Source organism: Oncorhynchus keta, chromosome 2 (assembly GCF_023373465.1).
Source record: "Oncorhynchus keta strain PuntledgeMale-10-30-2019 chromosome 2, Oket_V2, whole genome shotgun sequence".
Classification (NCBI taxonomy): domain Eukaryota; kingdom Metazoa; phylum Chordata; class Actinopteri; order Salmoniformes; family Salmonidae; genus Oncorhynchus; species Oncorhynchus keta.
In genome coordinates, this window is record NC_068422.1 from 30,193,896 (window position 1) to 30,210,554 (window position 16,659).

Genomic DNA, 16,659 nt, shown 5'->3' on the forward strand with positions numbered 1-16,659 from the left:
TATACGCAACATCAATTTCAAAGATTTTATTGAGTTACAGTTCATATACGGAAATCAGTCAATTGAAATAAATTCATTAGGTTCTAATCTATGGATTTCACATGACTGGGAATACAGATATGCATCTGTTGGTCACAGTTACTGAACCTTAAAAAAAAGGTAGGGGTGTGGATCAGAAAACATTTGAAGAGGTGCAAATATTGTTTTATTATACCTTTATTTAACTAGGCAAGTCAGTTAAAACTTCTTACGGCTAGTCGACGACATTCCACTGAAAAGGCAGCTCGCTAAATTGAAAAATATTTTGGGGAAATATGTAACTTTCATACATTAACAAGTACAATACACCAAATGAAAGATAAACTTCTTGTTAAATTTTTATGGCTGGGGGGCAGTATTGAGTAGCTTGGATGAATAAGGTTCCCAATGTAAACGGCCTACTCCTCAGTCTCAGTTGCTAATATATGCGTATTATTATTAGTGTTGGATAGAAAACACTCTAAAGTTTCTAAAACTGTTTGAATGATGTCTGTGAGTATAACCGAACTCATATGACAAGCAAAATCCTGAGGAGAAATCAAAACAGGAAGTGAAATATCTGGGCTTTGTATGTATTCACCAGAGTCCCCAATCCCCTTGAGATGTGAATGATGTTGCACTGCCTAGGGGTTCCACTAGATGTCAACCTTCAATAGATATTATAATGAGGCTTCTATGTTGTTGTGGGAGTGAATGAGAGCAGAATATATCAGCTGTCCATCAAGCAGCCATTTTGTGATTGTGCTTTTTCCTCATGGTACCCACTTGCGTTCCATGGCTCATGAAGACTAGAAGGAATACTCCGGTTGGAACTTTATTGAAGCTAAATGTTAAAAACATCCTAATGATTGATTCTGTACTTAGTTTGACATTTTTCTTTGACCGGTAATATCACTTTTTGAAGTTTTTGTCCGATATAACGCTGACCAGATTTAGCGTTTGGATATGTATACCAAACGCTCTAAAAAAAAAGAAGGTATTTGGACACAAATAACATATTGTGGACCTGGGATTCCTAGAGTGCTTTCTGATGTAGATCATCAAAGGTAAGGGAATATTTATCATGTCGTTTCTTGTTTATGTTGACGCCATCTTTGCGGCTGTGGTGTTTTTAAATTGAGCGCCGTCTCAGATTATTGCATGCATTTCTTTTACCGTAATTTAAAAAAGAAATCTGACACAGCGGTTGCATTAAGGAGAGGTATATCTATAATTCCATGTGTATAACTATATTATCATCTACATTTATGATAAGTATTTCTGTTGAATGATGTGGCTATGCAAAATCACTTGATGTTTTTGGAACTGGTGAATCTAACGCGCCAATGTAAACTCCGATTTTTTTTTATATAAATATGAACTTTATCAAACAAACATGCATGTATTGTGTAACATGAAGTCCTATGAGTGTCATCTGTTGAAGATAATTCAAGGTTAGTGATTTATTTTATCTTTATTTCTGGTTTTTCTGAATGCTATATTTTGTTGGAAAATGGCTGTGCATATTGTGGTTTGGTGGAAACCTAACATAATCGTTTGTAGTGCTTTCGCTGAAAAACCTATTTGAAATCGGACACTTTGGTGGGATTAACAACGAAAATAGATTTTAAATGATATACGACACATGTATGTTTTAGGAATTGTAATTATGAGATTTCTGTGGTTTGAATTTTGGCTCCCTCTATTTTCACTGGTAGTTGTCATATCGATCCCGGTATCGGGATTGCAGCCATAACAGGTTAATCTACCCATCGTGTCCGATTTCAAAAATGCTTTACAGCAAAAGCACAACATATGATTATGTTAGGTCAAAGCCAAGTCACAAAAACACACACAGCCATTTTTCCAGCCAAAGAGAGGAGTCACAAAAAGCAGAAATGTAGATCAAATTAATGATAAAATTATCACTAACCTTTGATGATCTTCATCAGATGACACTCAAAGTACATCATGTTACACAATACATGTATGTTTTGTTCGATAAAGTGCATATTTATATCCAAAAATCTGTTTACATTGGCGCGTTAAGTTCAGTAATGTTTTGCTTCCAAAACATCCAGTGATTTTGCAGAGAGCCACATCAATTTACAGAAATACTCATAATAAACATTGATAAAAGATACAACTGTTATTCACATAATTAAAGATATACTTCTCCTCAATGCAACCGCTGTGTCAGATTTCAAAAAAACTTTACGGGAAAAGCAAACCATGCAATAATCTGAGTATGGCGCTCAGACAACAAATCAAGCCAAACAGATAAACGCCATATTGGAGTCAACAGAAGTCAGAAATAGCATTATAAATATGAACTTACCTTTGATGATCTTCATCAGAATGCACTCCCAGGAATCCCAGTTCCACAATAAATGTTTGATTTGTTCGATAAAGTCCATCTTTATGTCCAAATACCTCCTTTTTGTTAACGTGTTCAGCCCAGTAATCCAAATTCATGACGCGCGATGACTAGGAGCAGACGAAAAGTCAAAAAGGTCCGTTACAGTTCGTAGAAACATGTCAAACGAAGTGTAGAATCAATCTTTAGGATGTTTTTAACATAAATCTTCAATAATGTTCCAACCGGAGAATTCCTTTGTCTTCAGAAATGCAATGGAACTCAAGCTAACTCTCTCGTGAACGCGCGTCACGAGCTCATGCCACTCTGCCAGACCACTGACTCAAAGAGCCCTCATTCCCCCCTCCTTCACAGTAGAAGCATCAAACAAGGTTCTAAAGACTGTTACATCTAGTGGAAGCCATTGGAAGTGCAATTTGACCCCATAGACACTGTGTATTCGATAGGCCAAGAATTGAAAAACTACAAACCTCAGATTTCCCACTTCCTGGTTGGATTTTTCTCAGGTTTTCGCATGCCATATGAGTTCTGTTATACTCACAGACATCATTCAAACAGTTTTAGACACTTCAGAGTGTTTTCTATCCAAATCTACTAATAATATGCATATATTAGCAACTGGGACTGAGTAGCAGGCAGTTTACTCTGGGCACGCTTTTCATCCAAACAGGAAAATGTTGCCCCCTATCCCAAACAGGTTAAGAACAAATTCTTATTTTCAATGACGGCCTAGGAACAGTGGGTTAACTGCCTTGTTCAGGGGAAGAACGAGAGATTTTTACCTTGTCGGCTTGGGGATTCGATCTTGCAACCTTTTGGTTACTAGTGCAACGCGCTAACCACTAGGCTACCTGCCGCCCCAAATATGATGAGAACTACATTGATTTGAGGTTCACTTATATTGGGAGTAGTGCCTTTCCTCAGCCACAGTGTGTTATATGTGCAAAAGTACTATCTCGCAACTCAATGAAACCTTCACTCTTGTGTAGACATTTAGATTCAAAACATACCAATTTGAAAAATACGCTGAAGGAGTTTTTTGAGTGAGAATTAAGACGACTTTCGAGTAGTAAGACATGTATAAAAGCAACAGATACCATAAATAAGAAGGGGCTAGAAGCGTCTTATATGGTGAGCTACCGAGTGGCTAGGACAGGCAAGCCCCATACTATTGTGGAGGACTTAATTCTTCCTGCTATGCCCCGGATATGTCTGGGACAATGCTGGGCAAAAGGGCAAAAAAAACTATGCAGACAATGCCTTCATCAAACAACACTGTTTCACGACACATCAGCGACATGGCAAGAGATGTTTTGAAGCAATTACTGCTTCGCATACAAGGCAGTAAATTCTATGTGTTACAGCTGGATGAGTCAACAGACGTGGCGGGCCTGGCACAGCTCCTGTTATATGTCCGTTAGGTTTATGGGGGGTCAATTAAAGAAGACATCATCTTCTGGAAACCAGGACAACAGGAGAGGATATTTTTTAAAGTACTGGACAGCTTTGTGACATCAAACTTTGGTGTTCAAGATGTGTTGGTATCTCTACTGGTGGCGCAAAAGCCATGACAGGGAGACATAGTGGAGTGGTAATTTGCGCGCAAGCAGTTGCTCCCGACGCCACTTGGGTACACTGCAGCATCCAACGAGAGGCTCTTGCTGCCATAGGAATGCCTGACAGCTTGAAAGACGTTTTGGACACTACAGTGAAAATGGTTAACTTTGTTAAAGCAAGGCCCCTGAACTCTCGTGTATTTTCTGCATTATGCAATGATATGGGCAGTGACCATGTAAAGCTTTTACAAAATAAAGAAGTGCGCTGGTTATTAAGGGGTAAAGTATTGACACGTTGTTTTGAATTGAGAGACAAGCTTAAAGTTTTCTTTACTGACCATCATTTTCACTTGTCTAACTGCCTGCATGATGACGAGTTTCTCACACGACTGGCCTATCTGGGTGATGTTTTTTCTCACCTGAATGATCTGAATCTAGGATTACAGGGACTCTCCTCAACTGTATTCAATGTGCGGGACAAAACTGAGGCTATGATTAAGAAGTTGGAACTCTTGTCTCTGCATTAACAAGGACAACACACAGGTCTTTCCATCATGGTATGATTTTTTTGTGTGCAAATGAACTCAAGCTGACAGACAATGTCAAATGTGATATAGCGAAGCACCTGAGTGAGTTGGGTGCGCAATTACGCAGGTGCTTTCCCGAAACGGACGACATAAACAACTGGATTTGTTATCCCTTTCATTCCCTGCCTCCAATCCACTTACCGATATCTGAACAAGAGAGCCTCATCCAAATTGCAACTAGTGTTTTTTTGAAAATTGAATTTAATCAGAAGCCACTGCCTTTATGGATTGGGCTGCGCTCAGAGTATCCTGCCTTGGCAAATCACGTTGTTAAGACACTGATGCCTTTGCAACCACGTACCTATGTGAGAGTGGATTCTCAGCCCTCACTAGCATGAAAACTAAGTACAGGCACAGACTGTGTGTGGAAAATTATAAGGAGACTCTCCAATACAACCCAACATTGCAGAGTTATGTGCATCCTATAAAAGCACACCATTCTCATTAACCTGTGGTGAGTTATAAACAATTTTTGATGAACAAATAACGTTTTATATGTAAGATGGCTAAATAAAGAGCTAAATTATTGATTATTATTATATTATTATTATTATATTCCCATAAGAGCTCTTTGTCACTTCCCACGAGCCGAGTTGTGACAAAAACTCACATTCTTTTGTGTCACGTGTGCTCTCTCTCCGGCCTCTAGGTCACCAGGCTGTTCGTTAGGGCGCACACCTGTCACCAGTGTTAGGCACATAATGACACTCACCTGGACTCCATCACCTCCTTGGTTACCTGCTCTCTGTTCCTGTTTCATGTCGGCGCGCTGTTCGTGTTTCTTGTTTATTTATTAATTCAATGTTTTCACTCCCTAAACTTGCTTCCTGACTCTCAGCGCACTCGTTATGTTATGTTTAATAAATGTATTGTATAGGGTGTGTGTGGCAGGCTTACAATGATGACAAAAAAAACAAAATTTGAGAGTGCCATGACCGTGGTGCTAAAGAGGGTAGGCAACTGGAGGTTGAATTTCTGAAGGGCTACGGGACTATAAAAAGTTTGGGAACCACTGCTCTAAAACAACGTTGGAGGTGGCTTATGCTAGAGAAATTAACATTCAATTATCTGGCAACAGCTCTGATGGACATTCCTGCAGTCAGCAAACCAATTGCGCGCTCCCTCAAAACTTGAGACATCTGTGGCATTGTGTTGTGTGACAAGACTGCACATTTTAGAGTGGCCTTTTATTGTCCGCAGCACAAGATGCACCTGTGTAATGATCCTGCTGTTTAATCAGCTTCTTGATATGCCACACCTGTCAGATGGATGGATTATTTTGACAAAGGAGAAATGCTCACTAACAGGGATGTAAACAAATTAGTGATTTGCTTTTGAAAGAAATACGTTTTTTTGTGCGAATGGAACATTTCTGGGGTCTTTTATTTCAGCTCATGAAACATGGGACCAACACTTTACATGCTGTGTTAATATTTTTGTTCGGTTTATATCCAGGGTCAGTTCCAATACCATATTTCCAATGTGCAGGAAAAGTGGAGCGATAGTAGAGCATGAATCTGCAGGAGCGAGTCACTGTTTTGATGTTTGCAGAGAACGACAGGCTGTTTGCCAGGGTCACGCCAAGTTTCATTGCACTCTGGTAGGATGCAGGCCACACTGTGACGGAGAAGTCTTAGAGCGTGCAGGTCTTCCCGGGGAGGAAGAGCACAAATAGAGAGAGACGTTGTTTTTTTTTCAGAATTTCTGAATATTGTCTTAAACTGAAGGGATAGCATCTGTAGGCCTAGTGTGTAGTGTAGTGTGTAGCATGTGTAGTGTAAATGGACATACTCGTCATTCTGGAAGTCACTTTTAAACCTTCTTAAAGCTGGGTCAAGTACAAGTGTTGGTTTAGGATGACTTTTTTTGCTCTAGTTTCCACTGTTTAAAATAATAATCTAAACATTACTCAGTCTATAGGTTGAGTAGATGATCAAGGTTAGCAAATCTGTGCCGAGCTTTGCTCAGATCGAGCCTTCTGAACACATCTTAGGACAGTGTTTTTTCTAGGACAGTGGTGATGCGGAAGCTGTAGTCTCTCTACAGACGGGTTGCTTCCGGCAGTGGAGTACCAATGCTCCAGCTTAACCGTATGTAGAAGTTCCAGCAGTTGAGACACAGGGGACGAGTCGGAAATGGGAAGCATGTCACCCGGTAACATCACTGGCGTATCCGCTTGTTGCTCCTCGCTACACATCAGCACAATTCCTGCCCGCATTTCAAGCCCCGACAACCCAAACTCGTAATTTGTTGGGAGTTGTCTGTCTCCCCAGATTTTTTTCTCCCTTTCGAAATGTCAGAGAGGAGCTGACATCCGCCCCATAACTTGTGCTGTTGCCTAACTTACAATGCTCCAAGGTCTGGTATATCCAAGACTACGGCAGCAGTCGGACAACTACATCTGTGAGTTTACTGAATCATCTGATGACTGTAGTTTTTAACAGATGCTCAAACAATGTTCCTGCTGATCTTTTAATTTCCCGTCTGTGTGCTACAATAGATTCAACAAGACTTTTTACATCATGGTTCACCTCATAAACCTGTTCCAGCATAATCTCATTCTGGGAACCCAGAGCCAAATATCACATTATTCGATAACAGAACATCAGGGTTAGGAGGTTAGTGGGACACAAGCCTTTCCTAGTTTAGCAGGCATAGGATTATAACTGTTTGCTAAGGAGAGTCGAGGTACTTTCTATCGTGCTTTCATGATAAATGGCAGACATGAAACAAACATATTGTAGTGAAAAGTAGTTCACTATATAGGGAATAGGGTGCCATTTTGGGATGTACCTTACCTGTCCCACTGCTCTCTCTTAGATCTGAAATATTCAAAAGCTCAAATAGTAACAGTTTTGATTGGCTTCAACACAAATACCCCTGAATATGTTGCAGGTAGTTACTTACTGTGTGGATAATTCTGTGGTTGCTCACTGAGTAGTGTTCTGGTTACTTATCGATTGTTCTCTCTCTTTCTCTCTCCCGTCTCCCTTCTATATCTTACCCTCTCTCTTTATTCCCCCCCTCTCTCTTTCTTCCCCTCTTCATCTGTGTCTCTTGCTCTCCCTCCCTCTTCCCCCTCCCTCTCCTCCATCCCTTTCCTCCCTCTAGGTGGTGAGTCGTGTGGCAGCCCAACAAGGCTTTGACCTGGACCTAGGCTACAGGCTGCTGGCTGTGTGTGCTGCTAACAGAGACAAGTTCACGCCCAAGTCTGCAGGTAAGAGACACGGCATAATGACTGACTAAATACCAGGGAAATATCAGGGTCATGTTCATTAGGGCAACGTTTTGCAATGTTTCTTATTGGACAGATGCAGGTCATCCCGTCCTGTTGCAATTTGTTTTCTTCTGTTTGGTGCCAAATGTACCCAGGTGAAACAGGACTGTAAAATAAAGTGTTACCCGCGCCATGATGAAGTGCAGGCTAGGAAGTCACTGTATGTGACACAGCTAGTATTGAACACCCCAGGCCCAACGTTTCAATCTTTTCAATCTCAGTCTGAGTTCATAAGGTAGGTTATTGCATTTACTGTACAGCTGAAGTTGGACGTTTACATACACCGTAGCCAAATACATTTAAACTCTTTTTTTTTTTTTTTTTTACAATTCCCAACAGTTAATCCTAGTAAAAAATTCCCTGTTTTAGGTCAATTAGGATAACCACTTTATTTTAAGAATGTGAAATGTCAGAATAATAGTGGAGAGAATGATTTATTTCAGCTTTTACTTCTTTCATCACATTCCCAGTGGGTCAGAAATGTACATACACTCAATTAGTATTTGGTAGCATTGCCTTTAAATTGTTTGACTTGGGTCAAATGTTTTGGGTAGCCTTCCACAAGCTTCCCACAATAAGTTGGGTGAATTTTGTCCCATTCCTCCTGACAGAGCTGGTGTAACTGAGTCAGGTTTGTAGGTCTCCTTGCTCGCACACGCCTTTTCAGTTCTGCCCACACATTTTCTATTGGATTGAGGTCAGGGCTTTGTGATGGCCACTCCAATACCTTGACTTTGTTGTCCTTAAATCCATTTTGCCACAACTTTGGAAGTATGCTTGGGGTCATTGTCCATTTGGAAGACCCATTTGCAACCAAGCTTTAACTTCCTGACTGATGTCTTGAGATGTTGCTTCAATATATCCACATAATTTTCCTGCCTCGTGATGTCATCAATTTTGTGAAGTGCACCAGTCCCTTCTGCAGCAAAGCACCCCCACAACATGATGCTGCCACCCCCGTGCTTCATGGTTGGGATGGTGTTCTTCGGCTTGCAAGCCTCCCCCTTTTCCTCCAAACATAACAATGGTCATTATGGCCAAACAGTTCTATTTTTGTTTCATCAGACCAGAGGACATTTCTCCAAAAAGTACGATCTTGTCCCCATGTGCAGTTGCAAACCGTAGTCTGGCTTTTTTTATGGCGGTTTTGGAGCAGTGGCTTCTTCCTTGCTGAGCGGCCTTTCAGGTTATGTCGATATAGGACTGGTTTTTACTGTGGATATAGATACTTTTGTACCTGTTTCCTCCAGCATCTTCACAAGGTCCTTTGCTGTTATTCTGGGATTGATTTTCACTTATCGCACCAAAGTACGTTAATCTTTGTCAAGCAAAGAGGCACTGAGTTTGACGGTAGGCCTTGAAATATATCCACAGGTACACCTCCAATTGACTGAAATGATGTCAATTAGTCTATCAGAAGCTTCTAAAGCCATGACATCGTTTTCTGGAATTTTCCAAGCTGTTTAAAGGCACAGTCAATTTAGTGTATGTAAACTTCTGACCCACTGGAATTGTGATGCAGTGAATTATAAGTGAAATCATCTGCAAACAATTGTTGGCAAAATGACTTGTCATGCACAAAGTAGATGTCCTAACTGACTTGCCAAAACAATAGTTTGTTAACAAGAAAATTTGTGGAGTGGTTGAGAAACAAGTTTTTATGACTCCAACTTAAGTGAATGTAAACTTCCGACTTCAACTGTGTCTATAAGGTTGTCTGATCACATCCTGATCACAGAAATGGGATGCAGTTTTAACCAGAGCTCTGTGGGCCCTTGTCAAAAGAGTTGCACTTTGTAGGGAATAAGGTGCTATTTGGAACATAATGGTCATATTTTAGGGCTTCTGTGGTTTTGTTCATTTCTGCCTTCTTTAAACTGCTTGTACAGTATCTCAGACCTGACGTATGGCCAGAGTACATTATAACAGAGAGTATTTATAGTAGCTATTAATCTTTAATGTGCCGTTGAGAAGAGCTGTCCGGATGGCCGGCAGCCTCACAGAAAACAGTCAACTCGACAGTCTCACACACACACACACACACACACACACACACACACACACACACACACACACACACACACACGCACACATGCACACATGCACACAAACACAAATGTACCCACACACAACACACACACACTACAGTAATGCTGTCCTCAGACACTTTGCCTTTCAAATCCAATTCCTCCAATCCATACCCCATTCTTCCTCATAGTGTCCATTTGTTGGAGTGAAATCTGGATGGGCAGGGACGAGGGAGAGAGAGAGATGGATGGATGGGTGGAGAGGTAGAGAAAGCCTGACAAAGCCATAACCGGTCAGAATAAAGATAAGGGGATGGTTGAAAGAACTTTGAGTAACCATGAATTTGATTGGCTTGTTTTTTGTGGTAAATATTTGGGATTTCGGCATTATGCGCTAGCATGTACAGTTGAAGTCGGAAGATTACATACACTTAGGTTGGAGTCATTAAAACTAGTTTTTCAACCACTCCACAAATGTCTTTTTAACAAACTATAGTTTTGGCAAGTCGGTCAGGACATCTACTTTGTGAATGACACAAGTCATTTTTTCAACAATTGTTTACAGACAGATTATTTCACTTATAATTCACTGTATCACAATTCCAGTGGGTCAGAAGTTTACATACACTAAATTGACTGTGCCTTTAAACAGCTTGGACAATTCCAGAAAACGATGTCATGGCCTTAGAAGCTTCTGATAGGCTAATTGACATAATTTGAGTCAATTGGAGGTGTACCTGTGGATATATTTCAAGGCCTACCTTCAAACTCAGTGCCTCTTTGCTTGACCAATGGGACCACGCAGCTGTCATACCGCTCAGGAAGGAGACACGTTCTGTCTCCTAGATATTAACGTACTTTGGTGCGAAAAGTGCAAATCAATCCCAGAATAACAGCAAAGGACCTTGTGAAGATGCTGGAGGAAACAGGTGCAAAAGTATCTATATCCACAGTAAAACGAGTCCTATATCGACATAACCTGAAAGGCCGTTCAGCAAGGAAGAAGCCACTGCTCCAAAACATAAAAAAGCCAGATTACGGTTTGCAACTGCACATGGGGACAAAGATCGTACTTTTTTGAAGAAAACTGTTTGGCCATAATGACCATCGTTATGTTTGGAGGGAAAAGGGGGAGGCTTGCAAGCCGAAGATCACCATCTCAACCGTGAAGCACGGGGGTGGCAGCATCATGTTGTGGGGGTACTTTGCTACAGGAGGGACTGGTGCACTTTATAAAATAGATGGCGCCACGAGGAGGGGAAATTATGTGGATATATTGAAGCAACATCTCAAGACATCAGTCAGGAAGTTAAAGTTTGTTCGCAAATAGGTCTTCCAAATGGACAATGACCCCAAGCATACTTCCAAAGTTGTGGCAACATGGCTTAAGGACGACAAAGTCAAGGTATTGGAGTGGCCATCACAAAGCCCTGACCTCAACCCTATAGAAAATGTGTGGGCAGAACTGAAAAAGCGTGTGCGAGCAAGGAGGCCTACAAATCTGACTCACTTACACCAGCTCTGTCAGGAGGAATGGGCCAAAATTCACCCACATTATTGTGGGAAGCTTGTGGAAGGCTACTCGAAACGTTTGACCCAAGTTAAGCAATTTAAAGGCAATGCTACCAAATACTAATTGAGTGTATGTAAACTTAAAACCCACTGGGACTGTGATGAAAGAAATAACAGCCAAAATAAATAAGTCTCTACAATTATTCTGACATTTCACATTCTTAAAATAAATTGGTGATCCTAACTGACCTAAGATAGGGAATTTTTACTTTGATCAAATGTCAGGAATTTTGAAAAACTGAGTCTAAATGTATCTATATGTGTACACACAACAGAATTACATTTCTCCATTTCATCTCTCATGCCTCAGTGCTCATCCGTAGAGAGCATTTTCAAAATAAACTGTTTCTATTCTTTCTTCTCTTGAAATAGTATAATTCCTTAGTGGTTGATCCACCTATTAGAAGAACCCAAGCACACAGACAGACAGGCAGACCTTAGTTTATATGCCTAGGTCTATTCCTTTCACCTGTTTCTGTACTGATGGTATAATGTGACTGTCGTCCAGTGCTCAAGTTGAACTGCGTGGTCTGTCTGACAGTTCAAATCATCTCCAGGCCTTGTGATGGCTCTGGGATCTTGTGTAAAGAATCCAGCCTGGACCTGGGCCTGACGCATCCCAAATGGCCCCCTATGCGCTATGGGCCCTGGTCAAAAGTGCTACAGTGAATAAGGCTCCATTTTGGACACAAACTAAAATGTGGGTTCAGGGGAATAGGGGGTGGGCTGAAGCCTTAAAACACGAAGTTGATCGATCCCCATCGAGGGAGGAGCAGATTATTTTGTACATGATAATAAACCATTCTTATGACTATAAGATTTGTTGGCACCTTCATTTCTTGCACATTTTGTCTCATAAAAAATATATTTCAACACATGGCCGCTCAGACAAATTAGCTAAACAACTAAACTTGGAACCAATCAGAACTCCCATACATACCGACCAATGTACGGCTTCTATCTACAATGTAAACACAGCTTCATGTAAAACCCAAGCTGCTGTCTGATGAAGAAGAACCAATATAGCTAGCTAGCTCCCCAAATGAAATAAGATAAATATCTGTTTTGAGGGCACTTGAAATATGCAGCATGCAATATGAATTGTCTTGATCATATGAAGAGGTAACTCCATTGATCATTTAGGCAATTTATTGAAAGCTAGCCAATGTTACAGTTTGACTAGCCTAGCCAGCTACTGTTAATGTCATTTTGTGTTTCATTAGCTAGCTATCGCTCTGTCAGAGAATTCAATTGTTGAATCGTGTTTTGGCCTGATTATATTTCTCATTTCAATGATCTAGCTGCAGGCTTAAAATAAATGTTCAATCAGACACTTTGTAAAGAAACCCAAATCAGAGCATGTAGATCGAAAGATGTGTAGTGCCTGTCATGTATGTTAGAATGTAGGTTTAGAAATGACAGTTGCATATCGATATTAGCCATATGGCATAGCCTACACGGACAGTGCCTTCAGAATGTATTCATACCCCTTGATTTATTCCACATTTTGTTGTATTACAGCCTGAGTTCAAAATGGATGAAATTGTTTTTTTTGTAACACTTTACTTGACACTTAGTGTCATAACACTTTATGATATGGTCATAACCATGTCATAATATGTCATAACAGCTGACATAACTTGTTATAATATGGTCATAACACTGTCATTACCCATATATTTACACCTGATGTGACATATATTGCATTATTTTATGTCTGGTTATGACACCTACATTTCCCTGCCAAGACGTTTCCTTTCATTCTAAAGCTTGTTTTATTGTTTTATGAAGTCATGTTTTTACACTTTATGGCACTATCAACAAGCATTATGACCACCTGTGTCACTTCACTTGGACTAAGGAAATTCACTTTATGGCACTATCAACAAGCATTATGACCGCCTGTGTCACTTTACTTGGACTAAGGAAATTCACTTTATCGCACTGTCAACAAGCATTATGACCACCTGTGTCACTTTACTTGGACTAAGGAAATTCACTTTATGGCACTGTCAACAAGCATTATGACCGCCTGTGTCACTTTACTTGGACTAAGGAAATTCACTTTATGGCACTGTCAACAAGCATTATGACCGCCTGTGTCACTTCACTTGGACTAAGGAAATTCACTTTATGGCACTATCAACAAGAATTATGACCACCTGTGTCACTTCACTTGGACTAAGGAAATTCACTTTATGGCACTATCAACAAGCATTATGACCACCTGTGTCACTTTACTTGGACTAAGGAAATTCACTTTATGGCACTATCAACAAGCATTATGACCACCTGTGTCACTTCACTTGGACTAAGGGAATTCACTTTATGGCACTGTCAACAAGCATTATGACCACCTGTGTCACTTCACTTGGACTAAGGAAATTCACTTTATGGCACTGTCAACAAGCATTATGACCACCTGTGTCACTTCACTTGGACTAAGGAAATTCACTTTATGGCACTATCAACAAGCATTATGACCACCTGTGTCACTTTACTTGGACTAAGGAAATTCACTTTATGGCACTGTCAACAAGCATTATGACCACCTGTGTCACTTCACTTGGACTAAGGAAATTCACTTTATGGCACTATCAACAAGCATTATGACCACCTGTGTCACCTCACTTGGACTAAGGAAATTCACTTTATGACACTGTCAACAAGCATTATGACCACCTGTGTCACTTCACTTGGACTAAGGAAATTCACTTTTTGGCACTGTCAACAAGCATTATGACCACCTGTGTCACCTCACTTGGACTAAGGAAATTCACTTTATGACACTGTCAACAAGCATTATGACCACCTGTGTCACTTCACTTGGACTAAGGAAATTCACTTTATGACACTGTCAAGAAGCATTATGTGTAACGGCATTCTTCGTTGGTGGAAAGAGAGTCGGACCGAAATGCAGCGTAGTGGTTACTCATGTCTTTAATGAAGGAAAAAAGCGATACATGAAATAACTATACAAATACGAAAACAACAAACGGAACGTAAAACCTATTACAGCCTATCTGGTGAAACTACACAGAGACAGGAACAATCACCCACGAAATACACAGTGAAACCCAGGCTACCTAAATACGGTTCCCCATCAGAGACAACAAGAATCACCTGACTCTGATTGAGAACCGCCTCAGGCAGCCAAGCCTATACTAGACACACCCCTAATCAACCACAATCCCAATGCCTACAAAAACCCCAATAAGACAATACATACAATAACCCCATGTCACACCCTGGCCTGAACAAATAATTAAATAAAACACAAAATACTAAGACCAAGGCGTGACAGAACCCCCCCCCCTAAGGTGCAGACTCCCGGACGCACCTCAAAACCATAGGGAGGGTCCGGGTGGGCGTCTGTCCATGGTGGCGGTTCCGGCTCGGGACGTGGACCCCACTCCATTAAAGTCATAGTTCCTCCCCTTCGCGTCCTGGGATAATCCACCCTCGCCGCCGACCATGGCCTAATAGTCCTCACCCAGAACCCCACTGAACTGAGGAGCAGCTCGTGACTGAGGGGCAGCTCGTGACTGAGGGGCAGCTCGGGACTGAGGGGCAGCTCGGGACTGAGGGGCAGCTCGGGACTGAGGGGCAGCTCGGGACTGAGGGGCAGCTCGGGACTGAGGGGCAGCTCGGGACTGAGGGGCAGCCCGGGACTGAGGGGCAGCCCAGTACTGAGAGGAAGCCCAGTACTAGAGGAAGCCCAGTACTGAGATGAAGCTCAGGTAGGTAGTAGGCTCCGGTAGATCCTGGCTGGCTGGCGGATCTGGAAGATTCAGGTTGACTAGCAGATCTGGAAGTTTCTGGTTGACTAGCAGATCTGGAAGATTCTGGTTAACTGGCAGATCTGGAAGAGAACGGTTGACTGGCAGATCTGGAAGAATCTGGTTGTCTGGCAGATCTAGAAGATCATGGCTAACTGGCGGATCCTGGCTGACTGGGGGATCCTGGCTGACTGGGGGATCCTGGCTGACTGGGGGATCCTGGCTGACTGGGGGATCCTGGCTGACTGGCGGATCCTGGCTGACTGGCGGATCCTGGCCGACTGGCAGATCCTGGCCGACTGGCAGATCCTGGCCGACTGGCACTTCTGGCGGATCCTGGCAGACTGGTGGATCCGGGCTGACTGGTGGATCTAACTGATCCTGACAGACTGGCGACGCTGGGCAGACTGGCGGCGCTGGGCAGACTGGCGGCGCTGGGCAGACTGGCGGCGCTGGGCAGACTGGCGACGCTGGGCAGACTGGCGGTGCTGGGCAGACTGGCGACGCTGGGCAGACTGGCGGCGCTGGGCAGACTGGGAGCACTGGCGGCGCTGGGCAGACTGGCTGCACTTGTGGCGCTGGGCAGGCGGGAGACTCCGGCAGCGCAGTAGAGGAGAAAGGCTCTGGCTGCGCTAAACAGGCGGGAGACTCCAGCAGCGCAGGAGAGGAGAAAAGCGCTGGCTGCGCTGAACAGGCGAGGCGCACTGAAGGCCTGGTGCGTGGTGCTGGAACTGGTGGTACTGGATCGAGGACACGCACAGGCAGCCTTCGCGTGGAGCTGCTACCTACCGGAGGACTGGAGTGTGGAGGTGGCACAGGATGGGCTAGACCGTGAAGGCGTACTGGAGATCTTGAGAGCAGTGTTGGCACAGGACGTGCAAGGCTAGGGATGTGCACAGGAGGCTTAGTGCGTGAGGCTGGCACATTTTTCACCAGCCGACTAACACGCACCTCAGGACGAGTATGGAGCGCTGACCCAGGTGCCATTAAATCCCGACACGATCCGTCGGACTAATATCGTATCTATAGCACCATACTAGCAACTCCCTCATTACTCTCTCCTCCACTTTCCCCATTAACTCCTTCACAGTCTCTGCTTCGCTCACCTCTAACACCGGCTCTGGTTCTGGTCTCCTCCTTGGCTCCTCACGATAAACAAGGAGAGTTGGCTCAGGTCTATCTCCTGACTCAGCCGTACTCTCCCTGAGCCCCCCCCCCAAGAATTTTTGGGGGCTGGTTCTCAGGCTTCCATCCGCTACGCTGTGCTGCCTCCTCATATCTGCGCCTCTCAGCTTTCGCCGCCTCCAGTTCTTCCTTGGGGCGGCGATATTCTCCAGGCTGAGCCCAGGGTCCTTTACCGTCCAGTTCTTCCTTCCATGTCCATTTCTCCAGGTGGTGCAGCCTCTCCCACTGCAGCTGCTCTTCACGATTAACAGGGAGAGCAGGCTCAGGTCTGACTCCTGACT

The 16,659-nt window shown here is 42.9% G+C and overlaps 1 protein-coding gene across 5 annotated transcripts in view; it reads left to right on the plus strand.

Moving 5' to 3' along the window:
- LOC118361163 (zinc finger MIZ domain-containing protein 1) overlaps positions 1–16,659 on the plus strand; it is a 241,955-nt gene that overhangs the window by 179,695 nt on the left and 45,601 nt on the right. For all 5 annotated transcript variants that reach the window (XM_052475034.1, XM_052475016.1, XM_052475018.1 and 2 more), the window contains one exon: positions 7,650–7,755. In XM_052475034.1, the coding sequence (XP_052330994.1) occupies positions 7,650–7,755 (106 nt within the window). The remainder of the gene's footprint in view (positions 1–7,649; positions 7,756–16,659) is intronic.